Source organism: Kogia breviceps, chromosome 9, assembly GCF_026419965.1.
Source record: "Kogia breviceps isolate mKogBre1 chromosome 9, mKogBre1 haplotype 1, whole genome shotgun sequence".
In the NCBI taxonomy this organism is placed as follows: domain Eukaryota; kingdom Metazoa; phylum Chordata; class Mammalia; order Artiodactyla; family Physeteridae; genus Kogia; species Kogia breviceps.
The window spans coordinates 16,112,774-16,135,827 of NC_081318.1; the positions used below are offsets into that span (position 1 = coordinate 16,112,774).

At 42.3% G+C, this 23,054-nt stretch overlaps 1 protein-coding gene across 16 annotated transcripts in view; it reads left to right on the forward strand.

Annotated features, from left to right (window-relative positions):
• DGKI (diacylglycerol kinase iota) overlaps positions 1 to 22,114 on the forward strand; it is a 463,467-nt gene extending 441,353 nt beyond the window's left edge. For 15 of the 16 annotated variants that reach the window (XR_010842070.1, XR_010842071.1, XM_059074881.2 and 12 more), the window contains 3 exons: positions 12,016 to 12,052; positions 13,639 to 13,738; positions 17,690 to 22,114. Coding sequence is in view for 13 of the 16 variants with exons in the window: in XM_059074881.2 (XP_058930864.1) it covers positions 12,016 to 12,052; positions 13,639 to 13,738; positions 17,690 to 17,806 (254 nt within the window). In the remaining 3 variants the exon portion in view is untranslated. Of the gene's footprint in view, positions 1 to 12,015; positions 12,053 to 13,638; positions 13,739 to 17,689 lie in introns of those variants that run through there. The other variant, XM_067042062.1, reaches the window with a different exon arrangement.
• The last annotated feature ends 940 nt before the right edge of the window (positions 22,115 to 23,054 follow it).

Sequence of the window (23,054 nt, forward strand, 5' to 3'; positions counted from 1 at the left end):
ACAGCAAGTCCTTGTTGTTTATCTATTTTATATACAGTCGTGTGTATCTGTTCATCCCAAACTCCCAATTTATCCCTCCCCTGCCCTTCCCCCTTTGGTAACCATGAGTTTGTTTTCTGTGTCTGATTCACATTCCTTTTTATTCCTCATTTTATGCAATTCAGCAAACATGTCTTATTCCATTCATTCATTCATTCATTAAATGTCTGTGGAGTACTTCACAGGAACTACCTGTTATAGACCAGCACACACACCAAAACAAAATAGTCACTGTTATCAAGCAATTGCAGGCTAAAAAACTATATAAGCATATATGCATCATTAAATTTAAAGCAGTTGTATGTAGATGCCTTAAGTTCTATTGTAAAGCCACAAATGGATAACATAGCTACCATTTCTCAAGCACAGGTTATATGCCATGTGCTTATACTGAGCACATCCTATCATTTAATCTTTACAAGGACCTTGTAAGGTAAGTATTAGACTGTCAGTCACATTAGACTCACCTTGCTTTGTCTTCAGTACCTTCTCACCATGCAGAGTTTGCTTGAACCCTTGGCCTGAATTATGGTGGACAGAGTGGTTTAGGAAGAGGAAAGGGAGTTAAAGTAGGATGGTCGTCATTAGAGGCTTCCTTTCCCCCGGAAGGCTAGAGTGGATAATCCCAAGCCTGGCTGCCAGCTCGGGAAAGCCTAGATATATTTCCGGTGCTGTGTCTGGGGTGTGCATATTCTGCCCCCAGCAATGAAAGCACTCCTCTTTGGGCAAGACTTGCGAAAGCGTTGGTGGCGTCAATTCTGCTTGCCTCTCCCACCCCCTGCCCCCAACAACACACATCATAGGTGTTTTCTCTCTCTTCTAGTGACTCTTTCAAAAGCTTGTGACAGGCAGAACCAAGTATTAGAACCCAGCCCCACAGACAGTGCATAAAGGTCACAAAGCTTCCATGGTTATTTTTTTTCTCAATAGAAAAGATCTCAGGATTTCCACTATACAAAGTTCAGGTGAACTCTAGATATATGCTGTCACTTTGTTTGCCTCTAGCTCAGGTTCAAGTACTCCTGGTGGCTGTCGTCTTGATCATTCTCAATCCTTCCCTCCTAGTTTGCCCTTTACCCGATGAGATTGTTTGCCCGCATACCCGCATACCACTCTAGAGTTAGGTGAGACACTGGCTGTCTATTTGAGTGATGAGGCAACTTGGGAATTCTCTTCTCCTCCCCTCTCTACCTCTCCTGAAGAACAGGCATTCCCCTCTCTCGTTCTGCGATCCGCTCTCCATCAGTGATCTGCTGGTATCTCACTTGGTCTTACCCATGAGGCTGCAGGGAGCTGCCGTTTTGACTGAGTCTGTGTTTAAGATGGACTCTCACGTGTTTGGGGCTCTCAGCTGAGATGGCTGGGACACCTGAGCCTTTCTCTCCACCTGGACCTTCATCCCAGGCTTCTGCATAGCATGATGGTCCTCAGGTTCCTGGAGGGTGAGGATGGAAGCTTCCAGACATTCTGAGGCCAGGCTGGGGAAGTCTGCCTCATCTCTGTGGCATTCTGCCAGCTAAAATAAGTCAGAGCCAGCCCCAGCTCAAGGGGTGGGGAAATAGACCTCTCTGCTTTATTATTAATGGCCGTATTTAATCTACCCCCCCCTCCGTTACTCTGTCTTCTTCAGTTGAAAATGATGACCCTCCCTTCTCAATATCCTGAACTACTGACTGACCTGGAATTCCCTGGAGCTCTGCTTTTATATTTTCCTTTGGTTCAGGGTCCTAAGCCCAGGCTTAGCAGATAAAAATACGAGACAACAATAACTTTTTTTTTTAAGCATTAAGTATGTCCCATGCAATATTGGGGACATAATTACACTAAAAACAAAACCATAAATCCTCTTCTCAGCTGGGTCTCCCCAGCGACTTGAATGATGAGGCCTGAGATGATATTGCTCTAACACCATGGATCTTCACACACCCCCCAACTTCTCTTTCTACTCCCTTAAGACGGTCTTTAAAAGCCTCTGTAACTCAAGCTCATAAGAATTGGAGTTTCTAACCTCAGCCATAGATCAGTACACACACACACTCTTTCTGGCATGAAATCCAGCTGGCAAATCTCTTAGTGCTCTGATCAAAGCCTGACATTCCAATACTAAACTAGTTTCTTTTCCATCCCAGGTGTCTTTTGCAAAGAGTGAATAATGTGATACAGCTCTGTGTCAAAACTGAAGGACACAGGAATTTGTTAGTAACTTGGGGTAGGGGGAAGCTTATTTTTCTAATTTTTTTGGTTAGCTTTTTTAAATTAGTTGGTTTAATATTTATACTAATGAGAAAACACTTGAGATTTTTGTAATCACCTCAACTTCACTCACAGGCAAACAGTTCTCATGGTCGCTGTGTCTGCCTCACCAGGGTCTCCAATTGGCCAGTAGATACATGGGGGGAAAGACTGGAGATCATGAAGCAAAATCCATCTCTTCTGTTTGAAAATAAAATCTTACTATGATCTACATTCCAAGGATCACTGTATATTGATGGGTGGCGATTTTTAACCTTTTAGTACTACAGTCAAATAATAGAAACTGAATTGCAGTTGATTTTTACTAAAATTAGTATTTATCAACCTGATAGGCATGGTCAATTTCATTCTTAAACATCAACCTCATTATCTCTCGTTATTCAGGGACACGGAGGTAAAATCTTTTGACGTTGTCAGCCTAATTCTCCATGTTCCTTAAGAGCTAAGCACTTCGGCGCAACCATTTCTGTTGTCATTTGTTTTAGTATCTTTAGTTGCTGATATAATTTTATAAACCTGTGCATTTAGAATTGGAAACTTTCTTTGCAGAACTATTCATCTCATTTCAATTACAGAAACTCTTTTAAATTATCGTGTTCTTGAAGTCGGGGACATGACCCCTTTCCCTGTAATCATCTTCTTAATGTGATCTCTGCTCAGTGAATAGTCCTGCCTAATTCAATAATGATGATGACTCTGAAATTCCCCTGAAATATCCCTGATATTTCCCTGGGAAATATCCTTTGCGAACGAAGATGCCTCTGTGAGACTGGGATTCGGGGATTTCCACCAGACTGGCATCGTTGTTTGTAAATTAGCATTAGGTTTGCAGAGTGGGTGGGTCTAATCAGTTTGAATTCGTGTAAATAAAAAAATAAACGAATACAAACTTTCCGCTGTGCCAAAGATCAAGAGATGTCCCTCCTAATAATCTCAGTTGCTGCAAACCTCTTGAAGTTTTAGTTTTTTTAAATTTTATGTCTTCATATTACATAAATCCTAAAAACTGTTCAAAGACCTGCCTGTAAAGATGCCTTTAATGACAAGGGTCCTAAGAAATCAGTCGGCCTTTTTCAAGGCTCCTGACTGATAGGGCTTGTTTGCTTTCTGCATCCTTACTCCAGGGAGCCCCTCTCTCCCCTCTGCTTTTGCCCTCTTCTTCACCGTTTATCGACGCTGAGCAGTGGGGTCCACAATCAGGAGGGCGCCGCCCTCTGAACGGGAGTCGTGAGAGATTAGTCATTCTCCTGGACACCACATTGTCAGCAACCAAGCTCTCTTCTCAGAGCTCTTTGAAATCCAGGCGGAGCGGCTGGGGGCACGGGCCCCGTGGTTATTTCTGAAAAGCCACAGGAGGCTTGAATTTTTCTCTTCCCCCATCTTCTTTGGGACTTCTCTCAAATACACGACATGCTGCTTTCCTTTATGAGAAACTGGAATTTGGGCATTGGGAGGGTTGAAAAGAGGAGGAGGAGGGAGAGCGCTTACGAATTCCACAGGGACAGGGTGGAGAGAGGAGGATGTGGAGGGAGTCCAGCTGAGAGACCCCCCACCCCACCCCCCAGCGGTTCCTGCTTTTCAACTCCTTTCAGCCATACTTTTGCCCACTCCCTCCTCCCTAGTGTTACCCCTCCGAGACTTTTATGGTGTTTTAGTCTTTTGCGCCCCCCCCCCTCCAACCCCCGGCACATTTTGCTCTTTTGTTTTTATCCGTCCAGCCCCCACGCCTCTGCCCCCTACTGTGTTTCCTGATAGAAATCTCACTCATGCATTTCCTTTCTGATTTCAATGGCTTATTTTGTCTTCCCTCTTCTTCTGCCTTCAGGTCTTTCTTTTCTTTTTTTTCACCCCCCCCCCCCCACCTTTTTCTGCCTCGGGTCCCCGAGAGAAACGACCACCATCCTGCTGCGACGGGATGATGGTGCTGTTAAGAGTCCCCGGTGCCAGCTCTCCCCACATCTGTGCAGCTTTTGTCCTGGGGCAGAGGAGGATTTGGAATGGTCTGCTGGCAGCGTCAGGGAGACTAATGGGAAATGAGGTCCAGAGAGAGAGAGAGAGAGAGAGAGAGGCCGCGGGGAGTTGGTAGGAATAGCAAAGGGGATTTGGATGCCTCGGTGTGGGAAGCGAATTAAAGGATGCATGTGACAAAAGACACATCACATATAATGCAAGTGCAGTATCGATGATAAAATGGCGTCAGTTCAGTGGAAGAACCTATGGGATGAGCACTGACTGGGCAGCAAACTTGAAATTCGGAAGGTCTGGCTACTTACCATGCTGCTCACTTTTTCATGTTGGGAGGTTTGTGAAGTTTTGCTTCTTTTCGAAGCAAAAAAAGCTTCCCTGGCCTTCACCAGGGAATACTGATGTGTATTCCCCACAATGTATTTTCCTTCCCCTTATTTTTCAGACCATTTCTCATATAGCATAGCTGTTTTTTGAATCCGTGTTCCATTTATGGATCTCTCTCTGAGAAAAAACATATTGGCCAGGGTCCAAGTGGATTTTTAAATGTTTCATTCATTCATTCATTCATTCAAAAATTCTGTCCCATGCATTTAAAAAAATTTTTTATTTATTTATTTTTGGCTGCATTGGGTCTTCGTTGCTGCACGCGGGCTTTCTCTAGTTGTGGAGAACGGTGGCTACTCTTTGTTGCGGTGCATGGGCTTTTCTCATTGCGGTGGCTTCTCTTGTTGCGGAGCACGGGTTCTAGGCACGCGGGCTTCAGTCGTTGTGGCTCGCGGGCTCTAGAGCACAGGCTCAGTAGTTGTGGCACACGGGCTTAGTTGCTCCGCGGCGTGTGGGATCTTCCCGGGCCAGGGATCGAACCTGTGTCCCCTGCAGTGGCAGGCAGATTCTTAACCACTTTGCCACCAGGGAAGCCCAGTCCCATGCACTTTTGAAGAAAAATGTTACAGTAATAATCACTGCTCATCTTTACTGTTCTGAATGCTTTACATGTATTCATACATTTAATTCTTACAACAATCCTACAAGGTAAGTTCTCTTATCTCTATTTGATAGGTGGTAAAAACTGAAGGGTAGTAAAGGTAGGTGACTTTTGCCAAAACTCATCCATAATATGAGACTGGTTTCTGCCTTCCATATTCCTAAAAGCCAGCGAGGGAAATGAAACATGGATAAACAACCACAGCACAGGGTAGTTCGAGACGAGTATCATATGCAGCGTTCTCGTGACAACTGGTACAGGGCTGCGGAAGGGCAATGATCATCCTACGAAAATTTCATGGAGACATTTGTACCCATATCCCCTCAGGAGAGATTCAGCAGTCATCTTCTGGTGCAGGTTAGCTATGGAATGGAGTGTGGATATCTTAGTAAATCCTGGGAGGGACAGAGAGCCAAGACTTCCCTTTATATTCAGGGAACAACTGGGAATTCTCTGCTGACCATTTAATGGCATTCCTTCCAACTCCTTAGGGGAAATGCATGGTATCCACAATCAGGACATATGTATTCATGAAATACAAACTAAGCCCAAACCTAAATGTTCCCCATTGGTATATATTGAAGGAATTCCATCATCTTTATGTCTTCTCTTTCTCCTGTTCTCTCCCTTATGAGTGAGACGAAAATTAACTTTTCCAAAAACCAGAGTTGCTATTTTTTCACGTGTATTTTTCTTTCAAGGGAAAATTTTGACGGTCTTTGTTGATTGTTTTTATTGCTCTGGCTACACCTCCACCTCCAAATCTTACACCAATGCTACTAACCCCCACAGTGCACTACTAGACAGCATGCTGTACTAGTAAGAGTAGCTCCCTCTAGGTCGCTGAAGACACAGACGGGGAGGGAAACCACAGCTCTGTTTCAGGCAGTTACTCCTCCTCCCCTTTTCTCTTCTGCAGCCCCTGATCGCTCTCAGTAAATGAAGTCCATCTTTCCAGAGCTGTTCCTGAAACCTTTAACTGAAGCTTCTTTGGGTATTAAGAGTAAAAGGGTCTTGTTTTAGTATCAGCGGCTCTTTTTCTCATCTCTGTCAGCTGCAGAGGATTAAAGGGGGAGGGGGAGACAATCAACAGCCCCAGGCGTGCCTGACTCGCAGATTAGAGGACCAGCTCTGGAATCCTTCCGGGTTGGCTTCGTTTATAGTGATTCCTGTCAGAAAGTTGAGGAACAAGCTTCTTTCTCTTCCTTGTCCCGCTTTCAGAGTGTCAAATCCTTGCCATTTTAGCACAGATTAAACTGCTTCAGCCTCCTCTCACTGCGTGGAGGCGTGGACCCCCGACTCCTTGGGCCCACTGTGGGTGCAGCTCTGAGAGCGCCAGGTGACAGCGCTGAGGAAAGGAGGAACTGAGACAAGGCCCCGGTTGCCTAAAACTGTGTGCGGTTGTTACCAAACACACGTTCGTGTGTGCCCGACACACAGGGAGGCCAAACAAACCGAAACATTGGAGTTTGGAGCGGAGAAAGGCTTATTGCAGGGCCGAGCAAGGAGAACAGGTGGCTTGTGTCCCCAAAACCCCTGGACTCTTCAAAGGGTTTCAGCAAAGTATTTTTAAAGGCAAGGCAAGGGAGGGGCATTACAGGGTATGTGATCAGCTTCTGCACAATTCTCTGACTGGCTGATGGTGAGGTTCAAGGGCAGTGTCCCAGGGGTTAACATCATCCATCCTTAGGTGCCAGTAGGTCTTGGGGCTCTTGATCAACAAGTAGTTAACTTTTTCTATTTGGTGGTGGTTTTAGCGTCTGGAAAACAGCTCAGGAAGTGTGCAACAGGTACTGTTGTCTAGGTACTCCAGAGAGGAGCTACAGCAGAGGACATGGGGGAGGGATCTGTCCCCGGAAGGCCCTGCTCAGTTACACAATTATCAGTGACAATGGGAACAGACACTGGTGAGGCCGGGCTGCTCGTGGTCATGGAATTGCTTTCAAAATGAATGGCTTTGCTGAAGGAGCTTTCTAAAAGGACCACTGGGCGCTGTAAGGCTTCTTGCTCCTGACCCTGTGGAGGGCGCCTCATCAGCGATTGAATAGGCCTGGAGGACTGGTTCTCAGGACACAGAATTGGAGTCAATACTTACTTCAAATGTAAGTGGGAGCCAAGGCGCCCTTTTATATCTCCTTCCCTCACTGATATTCCAGTATCTTTGACTTAGTGTAACCTGCTGTGTTATGTCAGAGAGTAGGACACGTCATTATACCTAAACTTTAGGCATTTCATGTAGTGTCCCAGCTACTGTTTTAAGCCCATTTTTTTTTGTATTAACTTATGAAACCTCATAACAAACCTGCGAGATAAATATTATTATTATTAATCCTGATTTACACGTGTGACACTCAAGGGGCTGAGAAATAAAATGAACTTGCCCAAGATCTAGTGAGTGGAAGATACAGCTGGGATTTGAAACCAAGGAGGTTCAGCTCCAGAACCCGCACTCTTAATCACTGTGCCGGACTGCTTGGCACTTCAGGGGGTACAGGGCGGGAGGGGGTGGATTATCATTCATGTTTCCTTAGAATCACAGGACTGAGGAACAAAAATGAATGAACTGAATCCTCATTGAACCTGTAAAATAGGGAACACTAGAAGGATATGAAAAATAATCCAAGTGTTCTTATATTTAAAAGATGTAGAGTAATTTATTTAAGGAGATAAGGCATACACTTGAAAAGCAAATACATAGTGCAAGGGTAGACTCCAATAAGTGTTATGGGAGTTCTTCTGTTGATTGATTCCTTCCGTCAAAGAGAAGACAGGTCGATTCCATCTGTTACAGGTGGCCTTTTCAGAGGACCTTGTCACAGACTGGTCTTTAAAGAATGTGTAAGATTTAGGTGTGTGGGTAGAAAATCCCTCTCTGGGTAGCAAGAGTGGAGAGAGCAAGCTCTCAGAGCTGGGAGAGCCTGAGAAATATTGGGGTGATTGTGCAGCTACCAGTTTAGCTTATGCAAAAAAAAAAAAAAATGGAGCCTTGAGAACAAATTGAGGAAGGGTAGTTCCAAGTGAACGACTGTGAACTTCAGTGTTGAAATACGTGGGGAGACATAGGACATATGATGAATTTAAAACCTGGAAATCTGGATGTTGCAAGATCTTTTTTATGTTTTCTTAGTAACAGTCCTGCATGCTAATATGTTCCTGGCAGAGACCTTTTAGGAAGCTTATTTGTCATATAGGACAAGTAGGAGCAACAAATAGGACAGACATTGCAAGAGAAGATTCACCCAGCCTTGATGACCAGTAGATGGGAAAGAAAGGAGGTGAAGTTGGTGATTTAGCTCCTGGATGACCAGGAGGATTGTGAAAGTCCCCTTTCTCCTTGACCCAATGACATTTTTTTAAAATTGAAGTATAGTTGATTTACAATATTGTGTTAGTTTTAGGTATACAGCACAGTGATTCAGATATATATCTATATGTTCTCTTCCAGTATTACAAAATATTGAGTAGAGTTCCTTGTGCTATACAGTAGGTCCTTGCTGGTTATCTCTTTTATATATAGTAGTATATATATGTTAATACCAAACTCCTATGTCTGTGGGTCTATTTGTTTTGTAAATAAGTTCATTTGTATCTTTTTTTTTAAGATTCCGTGTATAAGCAATATCATGTTTGTCTTTCTCTGTCTGACTTACTTCACTTAGTATAATCATCCCTATGTCCATTCATGTTGCTGCAAATGACATTATTTCATTCTTTTTTTGATGTTCAGTACACAGAACTTTTTCTTTTTTCTCTTTATTTTTTTATTAAAATTTAGTTGATTTACAACTTTGTGCTAGTTTCAGATGTACAGCAGTGATTCGGTTATACATACATATATATATATGTATATTCTTTTTCCATATAGGTTATTACAAAATATTGAGTGTAGTTCCCTGCGCTATACAGTAGGTCCTTGTTGTTTACCTATTTTATATACAGCAGCATGTATAGGTTACTCCCAAATTCCTAGTTTATCCCTCCCACTCCCGTTCCCCTTTGGTAACCATAAGCTTGTTTTCTATATCTATGAGTCCATTTCTGTTTTATAAATAAGTTCATTTGTATCTTTTTTTTTAGATTACACATATAGGTGATATCATATGATATTTGTCTTTCTCTGTCTGACTTACTTCACTTAATCACTAGGTCCATCCATGTTGCTGCCAATGGCATTATTTCATCCTTTTGTATGGCTGAGTAGCATTCCATTGTATATATGTACCATATCTTCTTTATCCATTCATCTCTCGATGGACATTTAGGTTGGTTCCATGTCTTGGTTATTGTAAACAGTACAATATTGGGGTGCATGTAGTTTTTCAAATTATGGTTTTCTCTGGATACATGCCCAGGAGTGGGGTTGCAGGATCACATGGTAGCTCTATTTTTAGTTTTTTAAGGAACCTCCATACTGTTCTCCACAGTGGCTCTACCAATTTACATTCCCACTAGCAGTGCAAGAGGGTTCCTTTTACTCCACACCCTCTTCAGCATTTGTTATTTGTAGACTTTTTAATGATGGCCATTCTGATCGGTGTGGGGTGATACCTCACTGCAGTTTTGATTTGCATTTTTCTAATAATTAGTGACGCTGAACATTTTTTTCATGTGCTTGTTGGCCATTTGTATGTCGTCTTTGGAGAAATGTTTGTTTATATCTTCTGTCCATTTGATTGGGTTGTTTTTTGATATTGAGCTGTGTGAGTTATTTGTATATTTTGGAAATTAATCCCCTGTCGGTCTCATTGTTTGCAAATATTTTCTCCCATTCTGGAGGTTTTTCATTTTGTTTATGGTTTCCTTTGCTGTGCAAAAGCTTTTAAGTTTAATTAGGTCCCATTTGTTTTTGTTTTTATTTCCATTACTCTAGGAGACAGATCCAAAAAGATATTGCTGTAATTTATGTCAGAGAGTGTTCTGCCTATGTTTCCCTTTAGGAGTTGTACAGTATCTGTTCTTACATTTAGGTCTTTAATCCATTTTGAGTTTATTTTTGTATATGGTATTAGAGAATGTTCTAATTTCAAGCTTTTACATGTAGCTGTCCAGTTTTCCCAGCATCTCTTATTGACGAGATTCTTTTCTCCATTGTATATTCTTGCCTCCTTTGTCATAGATTAATTGACCATAGGTGCGTGGGTTTATTTCTGGGCTTTCTATCCTGTGCCATTGATCTATATGTCTGTTTTTGTGCCAGTACCAAACTGTTTTTGATTACTGTAGCTTGGTAGTATAGTCTGAAGTCAGGGATTCTGATTCCTCCAGCTCTGTTCTTCTTTCTCAAAATTGCTTTGGCTATTTGGGGTCTTTTTTATTTCTATACAAACTGTAAAATTTTTGTTCTAGTTCTGTGAAAAATGCCATTGGTAATTTGATAGGGATCGCACTGAATCTGTAGCTTGCCTTGGGTAGTATAGTCATTTTAACAATATTGATTCTTCACATGGTGTATCTTTCCATCTGTTCGTGTCACCTTCAGTTTCTCTCATCAGTGTCTGACCACTGACTTTCATAGTTAGTTAGGGAAGATGAGGTTAGGACTTTCTTTCTTCTAATTATGTAGTAAGCAGTTACATAAATAAATGCTCAATGATAATGATATCCACCCATATGGAGAGCAAATCACCAGGATCCTACTTCTAAAGTTTACAGTGCTCAATACCTAGAGCTGTGTTTGACCCTCCCAAACACATTTATTCATTAATTCAACCAAACATTTAAGCCTCTGCTTGGCACCAGGCTCCATGCCAGTCACCAAGGAAGGACACGGTGGACAAGACATTGGCCACAACTTCAAGGGGTTTTCCAGTCTAGTTGTGGAGAGAGACAAGTCAGCAGGTGATTTTAACATGGCTTGACAAGTGTCATGATCGCTAAGGTGATCACATATACCTATTTGTCAGGGATAGTCTCAATTTGGATGATTAATAATTATTACCCCCATGCCCCCACCATTTTAGGAAATAGGGTTAGTACACAAAGTGAGGTAACACAAAGGCATGACATTTAATGCAGTATTAGGAGTGGGGAGATAGAGGGCTTTGTGGAGAAAATGTGTGTCAGCTGATACCTGCAGGTAAGAAATTGTGTGAAGGGTTGGGGGGAAAGGTGAACATTCCAAGCAGCGTTTGCAGGCTGAGTGAATAAATTAGTGAACAAATGAGAAATTGTGAACGTGCAAGCACAGAACATTTTAATTCCTGCTGAAGCATCTATAATCATTGGATGTTTATATATAACATTTCTTCCAGATTCTGGAAGGGAAATCTCAAAGAGATTGGACTGGATAATATCTTGACTTAGTGTAATTTGCTGTGTTATGTCAGAGAAAGGGACACTTAATAATATGGTCTCTCATAGCTTTCATGCTATACTACATAAGATTACATCCCAAACAACCTGCTGCTGGAGAATGAAAACTGGTCTTTAAAGTCCATCTGATTCTCCCTTTCCCCCCCTAGGTAGCCACTTAATTATTTTTCATTTATCGTATGCTTCAACTTGTTTGAAAGCTTCTTGAAGGCAGAGGCCATATCATTCTTGTTTATCTCCCATCCTGTACATACTGCCTGGTGATGATTGAGAGATTGATGAGGAGGAGGTAGAGGGGTCCTTTCTCGTTCGGAGGGGAGGTGGTCTTATTATCCCTGTCACCAATACTATTTCTTATTCAGCTTCCCAAGGCACTTTAATTCTGTGACTATATTTTTTTGTTAATGGTTAGTTTTTGAACTTATTTTTGATGGACATCTTGCTTTCCTCTTCTTTAGGACCTTCTGAGTTATTGGATATGGCAGACAGCGAAACGTGAGTGTTGCCTTACATTATGTGGTCTAGATTATCTTCTTGAGAACATATCTAGGAAAAGAATGCAGCCTCTAGGGCATACAGTTGATAACTGTAATGTCAGTGATAAAAAGTGTCTACTTTCAGTTGTATTTATAACTGTGCAGGGCTAACCTTCTAAATGGAAGATTACACAATAAAAATAGACGGCACCTGTCACGACGACTGCACATGTAGCTGTTACTGGTCATCATTTAGAACTTCCTTCCCGTGAGGTCCTTCTGCTTTGATGCACCTTGAACTACAGAGAAGTCTCAATTAATGCACTTACCTCTTCATTACCCATCACATTTACTCTTCCTCAACTGAGGTGTATAAGAAAATTAAGCCCTAACGCATCCTCTTTGTATAGTGAAACAATTTCTCTGTGCTGAGTCTAGAATGGGACAAGTTATACAACCACTGGAGAACCAAGAACATAGTACCTCCAACCATTTCCATGTTTTGTGCTTCACAAGAGAAACCCTGGTTGAGAAAGTCACCAGCTCTGTGGATGGCTGCCAGACTGATGTTTGTTTTCAACTTTCTCATTCCCAGGCAGCAAAATCGCTACTATTCCCCCAACAGAAACAAAGGAAAGCTAAGCATTTAACCCTGGAAGCCATGTTGAGCCTCTAAAGAACATCAGTGAAATGTGAAAAGGGATAAAGAATGGGCAGGGTGGCGTGTGGGGAGGGGCTAAGGAGAGATGGAGGAGGAGGAGTAGGAAGGATTTAACCAGGAGTTACCGACAAGGGAGAAACTGTCCTTTGTTACAGAGAGTTTGTCCACGTACGGCAAATCCCATTGGCAAGGTTACCACTTGCCCCAGTTTGCCTAAGGACTGCATTGGATTTTCCATAAACCCTTTGGCATTAAGTGTCTTTTCAATTCCAGACTCAGAGTGGGAATGTCCTCCTCCCTGTACTGCCTGTGGGGGTGCGGGGAAATAGCCACTTTGCCTTGGCTGTTGCCCGTACTGATGGCTCACCTGCTGCCCAGTGGGGCGGCTCTGGTTGCGGAATCCTCCCAGAGTCTTACCGTCCCTCCCAGGTATCTTCTGTGGCTGTCCCTGTCCTGCCACTCACCAGGAATCAGCAGGTAGAGCAGAGTGGGTATCTCCTGGGTCTTTGAAGTTGAGGTCCCAGGAGACACTCCTCCCGGGGCCAGGTGGTCTACCCAGCACTGCGCTGTGGTCCCTCCATCGCTGCTCCTGTGTGCGCGCCATCTCGGTTGCTCCTGCTCTGCCCAGACACACCTACACACATCAGTCTGTTTCGTAGAGCCATTGGGTATTACTCGCATCAGACAGTCGTCGCTTAAAACAAAATCACTCAGCCTACTTGACCGGCCCACACTGTTTGAAAAAGAGGCTGGAGTCAGATATTAGGGTTAGTCGATGACTGACCCCCTCACCTACCTCCCCCGGCCGTGCCCTGCAGCCACGGTCTCACCCACAGACGACGGGGAACGCGGCCGAGGGGCCCAGAACCTCAGCAGTAGGGGGAGGATGCTACCCTCACTTCCACTCCCGCCTCCATCCTTGTCTCATTTCATCTTTGATTTAGGGGTGAGACCGCACTGCACAAGGCAGCGTGCCAGCGGAACCGGGCCGTGTGCCAGCTTCTGGTGGACGCAGGAGCATCTCTGAGAAAGACGGACTCCAAGGTAACTTGATGAGTGAGTGCAAGCATCCTCCCACGGGGCAAGATCTCTGGCACCATTGCCTTCACTTGTGCCCGTAGCAAGGCATCCTTTCTGTACTGATGGAAGTGCCTGGGGCTTTGGAAAAAGGAGGAAAAAATGAAGTGTTTCATTTAGAGAAACTGCAGTTTAAACGTATAAGCACAAAGGGAGGGTGTGCGCTTGCCTCAGGGACTTACAGACCTCTGAACGCGTTGACCTTTGGGCTTCTCCTGCTGCCAGCAGCCAGGTGTGGAGAGGGTGAGGTGCAAAGCACTAGGAGAAGGGTCGGGCCCGGGTGCAGAAGATACTGGCCCGGCTACCGAGAAGCCCCTTTGGAATTTCTCCTTCAGCTACTTCATCCAGAGGAGCTTAAAACCCATGATTTATGAGGCCCCATATATGGGTGCCCAACGGATGACCAGTCACTGCCAGGATGGGAGAGCAGGCTGCACCATGAATTGTTCCGGTTTACAGAGAGCACCCAAGGAAAGGGTTAAAGCTGGAGGAAAGGGGGAGCTGAAGCTTAGTGCCGTTGACCGAGAACTGCAGCCCGTGGGAAAGAGATGGGCAGAGAGAAGAGTTCATACAGAAGATCAACCCCACAGAGGAGTTCTCTCTGATGATCTGAGGTCATGCGCACGGTCAGCTCTGAGAGTTTTAAAGCACCCTGGGTAGGCTCCAAGGAAGGCCGAGCCACTAAACTGTAGAGAAGGTTACAGAGAAGAATTTTAATATAGAGATGAGGATTTCATTAAGTGGGTACTAAATAACCTAAGTTTGGGGTCAGTGAATGTAGCCAAGAAACATAGACAAATTACTTGGAAGCCTACTGATGACATCAGCCCCATTCGATTCATTTAAGTGATGCGCACCTACTTATATGCAGTCTTCACCCTGGGGTCTCCTCCAACTGCAGTGTACCTTGTGACGTCACTTTCTCTCTGATGTGGACCTTTCTTTCCTTTCTGAGCCAGTTCTGAGCCAGGCGCGTTGCTTGATTCTCCACTTCCCTTGCGACCCACCAGATCCTTGCTCTCTGACTGAGGTCCCTGGCTGCCTTAATTCTGAAAGCACTAGGCTATCAAATTCGTTAGTTTCTAGCTGGTCTGTTACCTATCTGGTTAGCGAACTGGGTGTAGGATTCCAAATGGCAGATAATTATTCACTGTGGTATTCTTCCCAGATGATATTTGCACTTAGGCGCTTTGATGTGTAACCTGATTGAGGAAACACAACCCATGGAGGTAGGACCAGCTGAGGCCATGATCCGAGGTGGACTTGGCCTTCCTTGCTGGGGCCGCTCAGACACAGCAGGGCCATTGCCTGTTTACCACATAGAAACTGGTCTCAACTCAGGTGATAAGAGAAGGGAGGAGCAAGGTGAAATAGAGGGACAAATAAAAGACTGGCCAGGAAACCCGGCCCCAGAGCAAATGGCTCTTTTTTTAATCTAAGTTTCTGAATCAAATAAATGGGCTCAATGTGCCTTGAGATTCCTTTCTATTTTGTGTTACATATGTATGTGCTCTTTTCCAAATGCAAAAAGATTTATTACTTTTATTATAAATAGAGTGCATTCTTACACAGAAAACTCTAGCAATGCAAAAAAAATGTAAGTAAAAATTACTAGAAATCCCACAATCTAGACCTATATACCATTAAAACTTTAATGATTTCTCCCCACATATGGGTATGTCTACTTTTCTCATTTTCAAGTAGGTAAAGTCATACTGTACATGCTATTGTATAACCTTTCACCCAACATTCTGTTTGATAGATCTTACCTTATGAAGTAATAGAGCTTCATCCTTTTCAGGGATCCTATAATTTTTCCATTCCATCATTTTTTGCTAGGTGGAAGCTGAATATGATAATTACGACTGGTTCTTCTTCTGGAAATTTTTGAAGAGAAGCAATATTTTGAGAATTTCTCTTAATAGGGAATGGCTCCTTAAAGTCAACTCAGAGGCCCACCCCATCTCTCTGAATATTTGGAAACTGGGAATCCCGACCTCATTAACATTGAAGACAAGATAATCTACAAATACTGTAACCAAGTTGAATAAAATTATTATAAGAACTTGAAGCTATGGTTAAATATTAAATCCCAACTAAATGAGTAAAATTTTAGACAGAGTCTAGAGCCATTGTTACTTCCCTTCTATCTTCTACTCCATATCCCCTTGTAGGCTACTAGGATCAGACTTAATTGAGTTTGATACCATCCATTGCAATAGAAGAGATGGAGGCTGAGAAGTGTTTGATAATTTTTGTCATGCTTGTGTGCATTTTTATACATGGAGCTATTACTTTGGTGCAATGATCATGCCTCTACCCTTTCCTTAGAACTCAATATCATTTTGTACATATATACAATGGAATATTACTCAGCCATAAAAAAGGGAATGAAATAATGCCATTTGCAGCAACATAGAGATTGTCATACTGAGTGAAGTAAGTCAGATGCAGAAAGACAAATATCATATATCATTTATATGTGGAATCTAAAAAAATGGTACATATGAACCTATTTACGAAACAGAAATAGTCACAGATGTAAAAAACAAACATGGTTACCAAGGAGAAAAGGGAGGGATAAATTGGGAGATTGGGATTGACATACACACACTACTAGGTATAAAAATAGATAATTAATCAGGACCTACTGTGTAGCACAGGGAATTCTACTCAGTACTCTGTAGTAACCTGTATGGGAATAGAATCTAAAAAAAGAGTGGATATATGTATACATATAACCGGTTCACTTTGCTCTACAGCAGAAACTAACATTGTAAATCAACTATACTCCAATAAAAATTCATTTTAAAAAACTTAAGTAATGTCTGTAAACATTCAAAAGAATGGAGACCTTTCCTCCTTTTACTGCTGACTGTTCATTGGCCTCATTTCAAAAATATTGTGTGTATATAAATATACATATAACATAATAGACTGCAAAAAGTTATACAATCATTTAAAGTGATGCAGAAGAACATTTCATGATGTAGAAAGGTTTGATATATTATTAAGTGCAAAAGCACATTGCCTAACAGTATATAAACAGAGTATGGTTTTATTTTCATCAAAATAATTGTGTGTAGAGCTATCGAAAAAAGATAAAATAGTTACTGTATGGAAGGTTAACAGCAGTTATCTTAGTATAGTGGAATTACTGGTGATTTTTATTTTCTTATGCTTTTCTACTTTCCCAAGATTTTTTTTTTTTCTGGTACTTTTTTTTTTTTTTAAACATCTTTATGGAGTATAATTGCTTTACAATGGTGTGTTAGTTTCTGCTTTATTACAAAGTGTATCAGCTATACATATACATATATCCCCATATCTCCTCCCTCTTGCTTTAATCAACACCCATCACTTTTATTGTCAGAAATTAACTTACTTTTTGGAGAGATAAGACAGTTCTAAATTGGGGAGAACCTAACTGAAGACTTTGAAACCAACAAAGAAACCCCTTTGGATTATTTCTGACAATCCCTTCCTCTTTGTTTCTGCTTGCTACTTCCCAGGGTTCAGTATAACAGAAAGAGTTCCAAACTAGAAATCAGAATGCCCGTTTCCCTGCTTTTCTGTTCCGTGATTTCCGTCCCCCCTTCTGGAAAGGATCTGGGTTCCCAAACTGTGCCACACAGTTCGCTGCCGTGTACCTAGTTACTCTGTAAGACTCCGTTTCCTTTGATGGAACCCCACCTCTGAAAAGTGATCGTCTCTCTTGAACTTGTGTATCTCACATGTTTGATGAGATGCATCTATCAAATAATAGATCTGAAAGTGTCTCATCAATTCTAAAACAGCAAACATGGAAAGATCGTTTTTAGCAAGTCATCTTTGAGTAGCTCTGTTTCTATTTTTTTTTTTTTTTTTTAATCTTATCCCAAGTGTTTGTGTCTCTTTCCTTTTCACTGTTACCTACAGGGTAAGACACCTCAAGAGAGAGCACAGCAGGCCGGGGACCCGGATTTGGCAGCCTACCTAGAAAGCCGCCAGAACTATAAGATCATTGGCCATGAGGACCTGGAAACTGCTGTTTGACCCTGGTAGACAGGCTGAGAGAATCTGAACGAGCATATCACCTGTGCCCTCCTGGTGATTGGGCAGCTCCCCTGGAAGAAGCTGATGGAATCCATAAATCTGTCTCTCTCCTGCAAGAATCTATCTGAGACCATGCCACCAGTTTTAAGGGCTACCAAGATGTACAACAGAACATGATAGCCCACTGAGGACGAGGCAGGATACCTGGAGATTTGTGGAATACGAATTCCACAAAATTCAATCCTTATTGCTTCCAGCAAGTAGCATGAACTTCTGTGTTCACCTGTATAATTTATTTTAAAGATTCAAGGATGTTTGTATACATGGCACTGCTCCCTCCACCCCCTATGCATTCACCTTTCCCCTGTACCGCACAATTCTCCTGTAATGACCCATCTATTTAAAAAATATGATATGATCGGTTCTCTTTACAATCCAGCCTTTGGAGACCAGAAGACGCTGAAGGTCTTTTCAAACCCTCTGGCTGTCCTGCAAAAATAGAACTGTCAGACCGCTTCCATTTCCAAGACTAAATATACCAAGACTACTTAGTGACCTTTTGCATGTCTCCTCTCCCTCCTTAATCCCTTTTCGTTATACAGGAGCTGGGGAGTGCCACTAAAATAATGTCAGCTTGTGTGCAATGTCTCTGAGGTTTGGCACGGTGGCATGGGAGTTGTCTGGGCTCAGAGGTACCTCAGAGGGGGGACCCAGGGGTCAACGCAGGTGGCAGGGCTATTGCCGATAGCCACGGAGGACCGGTTCAGCTTGGGCTGTTGGTCCAGCTCCGTACTGCCTACATGTAGCCATCTTTGCCTTTTGCTGCAATAGAGATGAGCAATGGATTCAACAAAGGCCCAGAGCTAGTTTGCAGAACCACTCAATTTTAAGTGCTGCTGAAATTGCACAGCAGAAAACCATGTGTGGGAACTGTGGTTACAGGAAATGGAGCACTACGCCAGCGTTTACTTTTAGGCTTTTTTGACTGATAATAGAAAGCAGGCTAATCGACTGGAAGTAAAACAGCAAAAGCAAAAGTAGCAACATATGTCAAAATAACTCACTTAAGCAAGAGAACAGTCGCTGGAATGTTGCACAGAGGCTAAAAGATTCAGGTACAGTGGTGAGAGGGGGCCCATTTTAGGTTTTCCTTCTAAGGTTTTGGTTTTCATTACCCCCAAGTAAGCCTTGTCCCAAGGACAAAGCCTTGTTTTATGAGTTCCACTGCCAGATTTCCGAGATGCCTGGATCTTTCTGATGGATGCCTCACCTACCACTTGTCAGGTTCCAAGGTCATACCTGATAGCACTATAGCCCCATATTTCATGTACAGGGTGGTCAAATATATTAATTCTTTTCTGTTTCCCCTACCAGAATGTTCTTAGTGCAGACTACTGTGGGAGTCTAGCCAGGAACATCTTGCTGGCAGTAGAATTACAGCTTCTAATCCTGCCACGGATCATTGGTACTTATATGCACCTCTATTAAGGACTCTATGATAACTAAAGTATCAGGAGAAAAAGTCTTCTTTCACTGAAAATATCTACTTGACTTGGGTATACGGCAAAAGTGAAAGTGGGTGACCTTCTTGCTTTAAACTAAACCGATGTCTTCTGAGCTTTCTTCCATTTAGTTCTTAGACATAAACAAAGTGTTTCCCTAGTGTTTCTGCATGTAAACATAAATGACTGTCGTCTCTCTACATTTAATTGAAAGCTCCAGTGGTGACGCCTTGCTTATCTGAACCACTTTTGGTCACGTATCCTTTTGAAAGTACAAAGATGATATATACTGTATTAGGTTGGAATAGCCTCTCAGTGGATGGGGACTAAGTCTGTCCTTAGTTGTTTCAAAATCAAATTGTTGGCATGATTTCCAGCTGTGGGGGAACGGGTTGGTTTTGAGTAATCTATTTCCATACATCAGTCTTAGAAATGGAACTATGTTTGGGGTTTTCTGGGGAGGGCAAAAGGGACTGGAGTAGATTATTTCCAGAAGCTAGGAGAAAAAAAAAATAGCTCCAGGAGAATTTGATCACTGGGCTTCTGCTGGGAGTTTTCCAGTTGCTGGGACTGTCAAGGAGATGTTGTGATGACAGAAATATAATCCTTATGACAGACTGGAATCTGGTTTTGAATGGTGCCGTCCATTCCCTAGATTGAGCCAAGCATATTTGGCTATGCAGCCGGTTACCAGCTGCCATCGCTGGGATGAAGGACTCTGCTTTCACCAACTACCATCTCATATTTCTCTGTGATGCTTCAAAGCAGCCCAGAGAAAATTGAGGGTACAGGTGGCTATGGGCCAATTCAAATAGCTCCAACTGAAGTCACAAGTAAATCCTTGATATGGAAATAGATGAGGTAATGACTACTGTAGGGGTCCTCGTGCATTTGGAAATTGTTGCAAAGCAAAAAAAGAAAGACGTTAATGTCCTACGTTATTGATGGGGAATGACATAGGACCAAGGCAAATGTCTCTGAAAAAGCAAACACCCAGAGAACTTAGGTTTTACAAAAAAAAAAAAAAAAAAAAAAAAAAAGCATCGAAAATGATCAGAACAGTGACCTATTTAATGGCTTCAACATTAAATCTACCTCCTGTAGCTTTTTTTAAAAATTGGCCACTCCATGTGACAGTCCTGGGCTTTAGAAAGAGCAAAGGGAATTCTCAGGAGTTTCCAACTCAGTTTAGGGTAGTATCCCCTCTAATGGGCCATCAGGAAGTATAGAAGCAATAGTCTGGCCCTGGTCTGAAAATCCACATTACTTTAAAAGACATAAAACTATATACCTATAGAAATACAATTTTCTACAAAACCAACTGAGCTGGTACTGCCAAGAGTAGCTAGCTTAGCTGCCATTCCTGTGTTTGGCTCAGAAGAGCCTTTCATGTCGTGGCACTGTCTGCTCTGGGATTCCATTTTTAGATTAGACTGATAGAGGCATGAGAAATGGAGAGTTATTAAAAGCCAACATATATAACCTTAAAGGCAGTCATTTGTGAAGCCTTATATTCCAGTATTACACATTTAATGAAAAAGAACCCAGTTGAGCTATGCTTTATCACATTCAAGGACTTGATAAAGAACAGAAGCCAAGAATGAAATAAACACCACAGCCGGGAATATCACTTGGAGAGTTTTGGTTACCTCTATAGAGGTTATGACCTAAAATGAATGCAATTTCTGAAAGAGAGAATTTAGCTGGCAAGTACACAGCCATGAAACTAGTGACAGGTGCTGGAAAGCCTCACGTTACCCGTTCTTCCCCATCCTTCCGTCCTAGCTGGCCTTAGTACGTAGGCAGATCCATTTGCATTGCGAGATACTCAACAAGTAGGTCGTTTTCACTTAGACCTAGTAACCGTTTCTTTGCCTGAAGGATTTCTGGAATTTATTGACTAGACTCCTCACAATATCCATGTCTTAGAAAATGTGGGTGCAGTTTTATTTTTTTACATATCAACTTTATTTTAAATGCTTAGACTTTTTATAAGAAGTGCTAATACCACAGAAGAGTATCACATGCAAAGTCAAGCTGTTCCTCTCTGCTGGTATAGTGTCCTCTGTCCCACCCCCCAGGGATAAACAGCGGGAATACCGATAAACATTGTTGCTTGTATGTTATGTCAGAAATGCTCTGTGCGTATACAAGCCCCAATACACATATAGGAATGCATTTGTTTGTATACATATATGTGTATATGTCCTATACACCCATATATTGCATAGGTTTAAAAAAACATTTTAGAAGCATGCTAGTCATCTGTGCCTGTGTAGTTAACACCAACAGGCAAAGATAAGGTAACAGAAATTTTTCATTTATTCTTTGTTAGTTTTACTATTACTAAGCTTAGTTCTATTACTGGAGACTTCAATTGCACATGGCATTTGCTCTTGCCTGTGTCATAAAATCTGTGGCCAAGAGGTCTTGTAATTGTTTTTGTTACCTTCCATGAAGCATGAAACCTATCTGAGCCCAGAGACTTGTTTATGCTATTTGTGGATCTCAAGTGGAGAGTTTCTTCCTCTGTGATGCTTATACCCCTTTACAAGGTTGAGTTACAGGATTTACTCAGTAGGCTGCCTAATGATACCTAATTCTGGTAAGCTACCGTGAAAAGGCATAGTAACTCGGATATGGGTGCGGTCTGAGTAGCTAGGCTTCCTTCTCGTAGGAGTACCTAATGAAATCACTGAGAACAGCATGATATTTTATGCGATTATGCTATTTAAAAATAAAATAGATGGTTGTTAAACTGGCTTGTCATAACCATCCAATAAAACTACTAACTGCTCTACTTAAATGGATTATTTTCATTTTAGGGGGCAAAAGTAGAACATCCATTAGAGAGTTTTCTAACTAACATTTATTTAGTAGAAAACAGCTTCTTGCCCAGGTCTTCGTAGAACCATCTCTGAATATCTCAACTTTCTTATTCTCTAAATGCCATATTCAGCTGATTTTTATAAGTCCTATGGTTTTTTCTCTGCCCAGCCTCTCAGACTGACTTTGGCTCCAACCCTGTTCTGTGTCCTGGTCATCACCCCATAGCTAGTCCCTCTAATTGTCTGGCCATGGCAATTGTCCAGCTCCTGGACTTTCTGCCACTACCTTCAATGATTCTGAAATACAGTTGCCCGTCTCCCCCAGATGTTATGCTCAAAATGGATCAAAATGGAATTACTCTCTGGGACAAGTATCCCTTTTTCCTGAAGGACAAATAGACTTCAGTTGACCTTTATCATCTCGTACATTTACAACAGGCCTTGTCCTGAGAAGTAACCTCCCAGATAGATTTAGCCAATTTCTATCATAGTCACACCACAACAGTGCACAATCGTAGCAGCTGCCTCCACACCCGGTGATGTAGACAGTGTGCTCCACGAAGTCACCTGGGCGGCTGGATCATATGCACGTTATACCCCTACTGGCCGTCTGTGGATTTTAGACCATCTCCCCACAGTTTAATAAGAAACCTAAAAACAGGAACTAAGCAAGGAATAGTGCTCCTGACAACGTGCTTGCCCAGGACACCAAGTTACTGAACTGGTCCCCCCGAAAACAAGCAGAAAAAAATCATTCTTAGGCTGTTGAAGCATTACATTTTGAAGTAGAGATTTGAATATTGGATGGTATCATCATGGTGGACGGATTCTAGAGTCTCTTTATACATGCATTCAGTCATTTTACCTGCAATCATCTGTTCACAAAACTGATCATACAATTATGTATGATTAATCATT